Here is a 7,412-nt window from a genome sequence, read left to right on the forward strand (position 1 = left end):
TTTTTAGTAGAGACGGGGTTTCACCATGTTAGCCAGGATGATCTCGATCTCCTGACCTCGTCATCCGCCCGCCTCAGCCTCCCAAAGTGCTGGGATTACAGGCTTGAGCCATGGCGCCTGGCCTGTTTTTTAAAATTTTTTTTAGAGTGGTGAGATCTCACTCCCTCAGTCGTCTGGGCTGGAGTGCCGTGGCGTGATCATAGCTTACCATAGCCTCCACTTCCTGGGCTCAAGCTGTCCTCCTACCTCAGTCTCCTAAGTAGCTGGGACTACAGGCACCTGCCACCATGCCTGGCTAATTTTTAAATTTTAGTAGAGATGAGGTCTCCCTCTGTTGCTCAGGCTAGTGCTGAACTCCTGGGCTCAAGGGATCCACCTGCCTCAGCTTCCCAAAGTGCTGAGATGATAGGCATGAGCCACCACACCTGGCCCCCTGCTGTATAGTTTTAATCAAAATGTATGTAGAGTTCATGTAGTAGCATTCCAGCCAGACTTAACTCCTTTTAACTGTTTGACTTCTTAAATTAGTTAATTTTTGGCTGGGTGCCTAGACTTTGGGAGGCCGATGTAGGAGGATCACTTGAGCCTAGGAGTTCAAGAGCAGCCTGGGCATGGAGTTTCACCATGTTGGCCAGGCTGGTCTTGAACTCCTGACTTCTAGTAATCTGCATGCTTCAGCCTCCCAAGGTGCTGGTATTATAGGCGTGAGCCACTGCACCAGGCCCTCAATGGTCTTTTTAATGGCTGCATTATATTTCACAGTAAGAAAAGCAACATAATTCAACTCTGTATTATAAATTAAGTCTCTATTGGACTTACAGGCTCTTTTCAGTTTTTCTTCATTTCAAACAATGCATGCCGAAATACCCCCCGAGAAGTGCAATTGCTGGGTTATCCGCATCTAAAGTTGGAATGTATGCAGTCACCTTATTCTCTGAAAAAGATTCTGTATTTAGTTTTAAATCTCAACTAGACTGTAATCTTCTTTTAGCTGAGGTTGCATACTCTTGTTCCTCATGGTACTCTTTTTTTTTTTTTTTTTGGAGACAGAGTCTTGCTCTGTTGCCCAGGCTGGAGTGCAGTGGCATGATCTTGGCTCACTGCAACTTCTTTCTCCCGGGTTCAAGCCATTCTCCTGCCTAAGCCTCCCGAGTAGTAGCTGGGACTACAGGTGTGTGCCACCATACCTGGCTAATTTTTGTGTTTTTAGTAGAGACGGGGTTTTGCCATGTTGTCCAGGCTGGTCTTGAACTCCTGACCTCAGGTGATCCACCCGCTTTCGCCTCCCAAAATGTTGAGATTATAGGCGTGAGTCACTGCACCTGGCCTCTCATGGTACTCTTTATAGACTTCAGCGCATAGTATGTCTGCCTACGTTACAAGGTTTGGGAAAAGATCAAATGAGATTATGTTTGTGAAAAATAGTATTTGTATAGTGTTTTCCAGTTTACAAAGCACTTCGTATTATCTTATTTAATCTTTGCCAAAAACAAGGGAGATATTATTATCTCCATTTTGTTGATGAAGGAAACTAGGACTCAGAGGTCACAATTTCGCCATGATTACAAAATTAAGAAGGAAGGAACAGTGGATCCTCAGACTATAAATCCTATGTTTTTTTTTCTATTTTAGACCATTCCACTGACTAGACAAAAATGGTATGCAAATGTGAAGTATTACTTTAGTGTTTTAGGTACATAGAAAAATCCTTATTTGCATATTTGGAGTGATTATTAAAGCAGAGGGGTTGATAAATGAATTTATGTTTGCAATTCTTTATCAGTCTCCAGCTCTTTAAAGTGTATCCATACCTCCCTATCTCCCCTTTACACAGGGCCCAGATATTACACTGTCAAAACTTTACAAGTTAATTGAAGAATCTTGTCCACAACTGGCAAATTCAGTGCAGATCAGGTAAACTTCATTTTATTCTTTATATATGAAAAGGTGTCAAGGTAGACGAAAATCACAAAAGGGTATGTGGTAGTTAATTCTTTTAAAAAGATACCTTTATTATTCTAGGTTGTTTTCCCAACAAGAACCTTTACTTAGTTGTTTTTGTTGTTGTTGAAAAATGGATCGCTTTTTTTGGGGGGGACAGGGTTTCACTCTGTTGCCCAGGCTGGAGTACAGTGGCACAATCAGGGCTCACCACAGCCTGGACTTCCTGACTTCAGGTGATCTTCCCACCTCAGACTCCTGAGTAGCTGGGACTACAAGCATCACCAAACCTGGATAATTTTTTGTAGATTTAGTAGAGATGGGGTTTTGCTGTGTTGCCTAGGCTGGTCTTGAACTGGGCTTAAGCAATCCATCCGCATCTACCTCGCAAAGTGCTGGGATTGCAAGTGTGAGCCACCACACCTGGCTGAAAAATTGATAACATTAAACATACTGTTTTATAGCTTTTTTCCCCAAATTTTATTATTCTTTACCCATCTTATTCTTTTCAGTCACTGCAGATAATTGCATTTTTACTGGTTGATGTGATAGTTTGACAAATTTTATGATCAAGAAAACAACAATGATACTTTTCCTAAATATGGGAGTAACATTTTGAATCATGAAGTTTGTTTTATGAGCCACCATTTTATACAAATCTCTGAATTGCCTGTAAACTACATTATTCGAGATAATTGAGGAATATGAAACGAGAGAAGTTGTTCAAAGGGCCTTTCTAAAATATGCACCTCGATTTTCTCATTCAGAATCAAACTGATGGCTGAAGGCGAGTTGAAGGATATGGAACAATTTTTTGATGACCTTTCAGATTCTTTCTCTGGAACTGAGCCAGAGGTTCACAAAACAAGTGTAGTAGGTATGAAACTCTTCTAAGAAGAGCAGAGAGTATTTTCATTGAAGTGAGCAGCTTTCTAAGTCATGTCTGTCATTGCTCTGCTATATCTGTGAACAGACAGTGGGGATGTTGGAGGTGTTGCAGTTTGTATTTATTGCCTTGCTGTTTTGATCTATATTTAAATCATTAACTGTGGAAAAGCACCTTCTGTTTTGTCTACAATAGTAAGAGTCAGAGCCTGGTCCTGGGGTTTTTGGGGGTTCCCAGCTCTTTCTCTCACAGTCTTCTGGATCACTTGCCTGCATGGTCCATCTGTGAGTGAGGGTCACCAGCCCAGACTTACGAAGAGAGGTAAGTAAAAAGACATTATTGATACAGTATGCAAAGTGAGGGCATACATGGTGTTTCTTTGATGCTTTTCTATTAGCTTTGTCCCATGCTCTATCCCTCTGGCTTTTTTGCATGGTAATTTTTTATATATATTTATATCATGTTATTCAGCGTGAGCTGTTTCTCTGTCTCTTCCTATGTGCCAGGCTCTGGACGTGTAAGATAGACATGGAATTTCCTCTTATGGAGATTACCTCTGGCTGGGGGAGCCAGTTGGTAAAAGTAAACACATAAATATCATTTCAGATAATGTAACAGCCATGAAGAAAGTAAAATGGAAGCCTTCAGGTGGAGGTGGGGTGGGTAGATTGAGCCCTGTATACGAAGAAACCAGCTTTGTAAAGGACTGGGGAAGAACATTCCAGGAGGAGGGAATGGCAACTGCAAGTGTCTCTTTCTTATTCTTCTGAAGGAAGAATTGCAGCAAACAGGTGTTGCCATTGTGGAGTTGCCGTTGTGTAGCCTGGACATCAGTTAATGCTTTCCCCTTGTCTCTGGTCTTATTTTGCAGGTTTGTTTCTGCGTCACATGATCTTGGCCTACAGTAAGCTTTCTTTCAGCCAAGTGTTTAAACTGTACACTGCCCTTCAGCAGTACTTCCAGAATGGTGAGAAAAAGACAGTGGAGGATGCTGATATGGAACTGACCAGTAGAGATGAGGGTGAAAGAAAAATGGAAAAAGAAGAACTTGATGTATCTGTAAGGTAATTTGGCTTTTTCTGACAGGGATCCTTTTCCTGTGAAATAGTGTAATTTTAAGTGCAGTAAGTCCTTGTTCATTTAGAGTTCATGTGCTGCCTTATGCTCTTTTTACCCCTCCAGATCTGGGAAGTTAACTGATAAAGGCTGCACCAGTGGGTCTCTTGCCCTCTGACTTGTGATTGGCCAATGGGAGTCACTGGCAGGAAATCCCAAGGGCCAGGGAGAATAAGGTGGAGTGTGGATTCATTGGCTCCCTTCCTTGGGGGTCCTGGGGAGCTGGCTGTAGGGTCACAGCTTCTGTCAGGTTGCGCTTTCTGCACTCCTTCAGGGGGTTCGGTCACTAGGAGCAAGTGTTTGTCGGCCCCAGGTGAAAAGTTCCCACTGTTATCAGTGCAGGGGACTATGTTGTCTCTTATGACTTCTCTGTCCTTTCACCTACTTTTGTAAAGTGATCTTTTGTTAAACTCTTCTCCGACTACTCAATTCGAACGTGTTCTTTGCTTTCTGCTGGGTCCCTGACTGGTATTGTTCGTTAAATCAGAGTGAAGTAACAATTGATTAATTCAGTGAAAAGTTACTGAATGCCTTCTAAGGTCTAGTCTCTAAGGAAGCTGTTGTAAGGAAGTTACTCACCTAGTTGGCCAAGCCCAAAATCCAGTAGTGTCCTTGATTCCTCTGTGCCCTTCACCCTAGTCCCTCAGCAGATCCGGTCAGTCCTTCCTCCTTGCTATGTTTGGAACTTGTTCACTTATCTCATGGCCACTGCTACCCCTGGAGGCTAAGCACCAAACCTCTACCAAATCTACTCACCAAATCTGCACTAGCTTCAGTTTTCTTCTTGACTTAACTCCTGTCTCCCTACATCTGTTCTTCAGGCAGCATCCGGGGAAGCCCCTAAGGATATTAATCAAATCCTAGCACTTTTCTGCCCAAACTCTTTGGAACTTAAAGAGGAGTCTGAGCTTACCATGGCTTCAGTGCCTGTATAACCCAGCCCCATGGTCTTCCCTGACCTCTTTCTCTTTACTTTCCCCTTCCCTCGCAGCATCGTGGCTGCTCTGGCTCTCCTTCAGTTTCCTGACTACTCCAGTCAGTTTCTGCCTTAGGTTGCCTGGAATGCTCTTCTGTGGCTTTTCACCTCATGTCCTCATGTGCTCCCTTTCACCGTTCAGATCTCAGCTCAAGTTTCCTCAGACAGGCCTCCCTGACCACGAGGTAGCCCCTATCCCAAATACTTTCTTTTTCTTTCTTTTTTTTTTTTTTTTGAGTTTGAGTCTCGCTGTCGCCCAGCCTGGAGTGCAGTGGCACGCTATTGACTCACTGCAACCTCCACCTCCTGGGTTCAAGCGATTCTCCTACCTCCGCCTCCCACCTGTAGCTGGGATTACAGGTGCCTGCCACCATACCTGCTAATATTTTTGTATTTTTAGTAGAGATGGGGTTTCACCGTGTTGGCCAGGCTGGTCTCAAACTCCTGACCTCAGGCAATCCACTCGCCTCGGCCTCCCAAAATGCTGGGATTATAGGCGTGATAGGCGTGAGCCACTGCACTTGGCCCCAAATACTTTCTATTTCTTTTTTTTTTTTTTTTTTTTGAGACGGAGTCTTGCTCTGTTGCCCGGGCTGGAGTGCAGTGGCCGGATCTCAGCTCACTGCAAGCTCTGCCTCCCGGGTTTACGCCATTCTCCTGCCTCAGCCTCCGGAGTAGCTGGGACTACAGGCGCCCGCCACCTCGCCCGGCTAGTTTTTTGTATTTTTAGTAGAGACGGGGTTTCACCGTGTTAGCCAGGATGGTCTCGATCTCCTGACCTCGTGATCCACCCGTCTTGGCCTCCCAAAGTGCTGGGATTACAGGCTTGAGCCACTGCGCCCACTTTCTATTTCTTTATTCCTCCATACCTCCCATCACTAAGTAACCTTCTTAAGCTTGCTTGCTTATCTGTTTCCCCTGCCTCTTCACCGCTTGAGAACTGAGACCCTTCTCTGTCTCGTTTCATCACATTTCCCCAGTGCTTAATAGAGTGCCTGACTCATAGAATGTGTTCTCTACCTGAATGTTGGATGAATCAATAAGTCCATCACTCATACTGGTAACTGGCCCGGTAACACACTTTGTATTAACTGTCCTTTCTTTTGCTGTTTTACTTCGCCTTCCCCAACTACTATTATCTGGGATTGCTTCCAAATAAACTACTTGTACTTGCAGGCAAAAAGATATGTATTTCATATTCCCTGGTGTCAAAGAGCCTGTGGTCTGGTGAGGAAGGCTGATAAGTAAACAGGTACAGTGTCCAGAGCTCTGAGAGAAGTAAGCCCCACCTGCCCTAAGGAGGTGGTCAGGGGACCTTATCATTTCCTGGGAGCTTATCATTTACTGCATTGTAGGTTGTTAGGCTGCTGTAATCCCTAGGGTGGCAGGGGTGACATTGTTTATAAATGGGGAATGCTTATCGCACTTTCTATGAGTAGTTTTTGTACTGGTACATGATTTGTTCAGCACATATTGGGAGCAAGAGGATAATAGTACCATTAACTGCTCCCCAAAACTCATTTCCTGACAAATGCTTCTTGTCTGGTGGAAAGACAACATAGTGTGGGGTTAAGAGTCTGGCTCTGCAGTCAGACCCACAGGTTTGCCTGCTGCTCCTCTGCCTTTGGTCTGTGAGACCTTGGGCAAGTTACTCACCCTTTCTGTGCTTTGAGCTCTTTATCTGCAAAATGGGGCTCATACCACTTCCCCAGAGAGTTCCAGAATTAAATGATAAATTCATATAAAGTTTTCAGAACTATACCTAGAAATGTTAACTGTTATTATTCTCTACTTTCTTTTAGTTAGTTCTCCTCATAAATGCTTATAGGCTACAGTATAATCCTTTTTCTAGCTACTTTATATGCTTAAAGTAGCAAAGTGTCACTTCTGCAGAAATGTTAAAATTCAGACTTTTCTTATTTGGGTTGGTTTTCTCTTAAATTAACTTGATTTATTTAGGTCTAACTCCATCTTTTTGTTTTTATCTTATTCCAAGAAGTCATTTATGTATAATATATTTACTGTAAAGGTACATGGTTTCAGAAAATTGTGCATATTTAGTAAACTGAATTTCATCATGAAAATTGAAGAAATGTATTCTTTTTTTTTTTTTTTTTTTTGAGATGGAGTCTTACTCTGTCGCCCAGGCTGGAGTGCAGTGGCGCTATCTCAGCTCACTGCAAGCTCCGCCTCCCGGGTTCACGCCATTCTCCTGCCTCAGCCTTCTGAGTAGCTGGGACTACAAGCACACACCACCATGCCTGGCTAATTTTTTGTATTTTAGTAGAGATGGGATTTCACCATGTTGGTCAGTATTGTCTTGATCTCTTGACCTTGTGATCTACCTGCCTTGGCCTCCCAAAGTGCTGGATTACAGGCATGAGCCACCGCGCTTGGCCTACTCTATGTTTTCTTCTAAGAGTTTAAATTTTTTTTTTTTTTTTTTTTCTGAGACTGAGTCTCGCTCTGTCGCCCAGGCTGGAGTGCAGTGGC

At 43.5% G+C, this 7,412-nt stretch overlaps 1 protein-coding gene across 1 annotated transcript in view; it reads left to right on the top strand.

Moving 5' to 3' along the window:
- Positions 1–7,412, top strand: part of ANAPC5 (anaphase promoting complex subunit 5) — a 43,247-nt gene that overhangs the window by 3,060 nt on the left and 32,775 nt on the right. Inside the window, exons 2-4 of the mRNA XM_011948594.1 lie at positions 1,835–1,914; positions 2,709–2,818; positions 3,699–3,891. Coding sequence (XP_011803984.1) covers positions 1,835–1,914; positions 2,709–2,818; positions 3,699–3,891 — 383 coding nt within the window. The remainder of the gene's footprint in view (positions 1–1,834; positions 1,915–2,708; positions 2,819–3,698; positions 3,892–7,412) is intronic.

This window comes from Colobus angolensis, unplaced genomic scaffold, assembly GCF_000951035.1.
Source record: "Colobus angolensis palliatus isolate OR3802 unplaced genomic scaffold, Cang.pa_1.0 Scaffold28, whole genome shotgun sequence".
Taxonomy (NCBI): Eukaryota; Metazoa; Chordata; class Mammalia; order Primates; family Cercopithecidae; genus Colobus; species Colobus angolensis.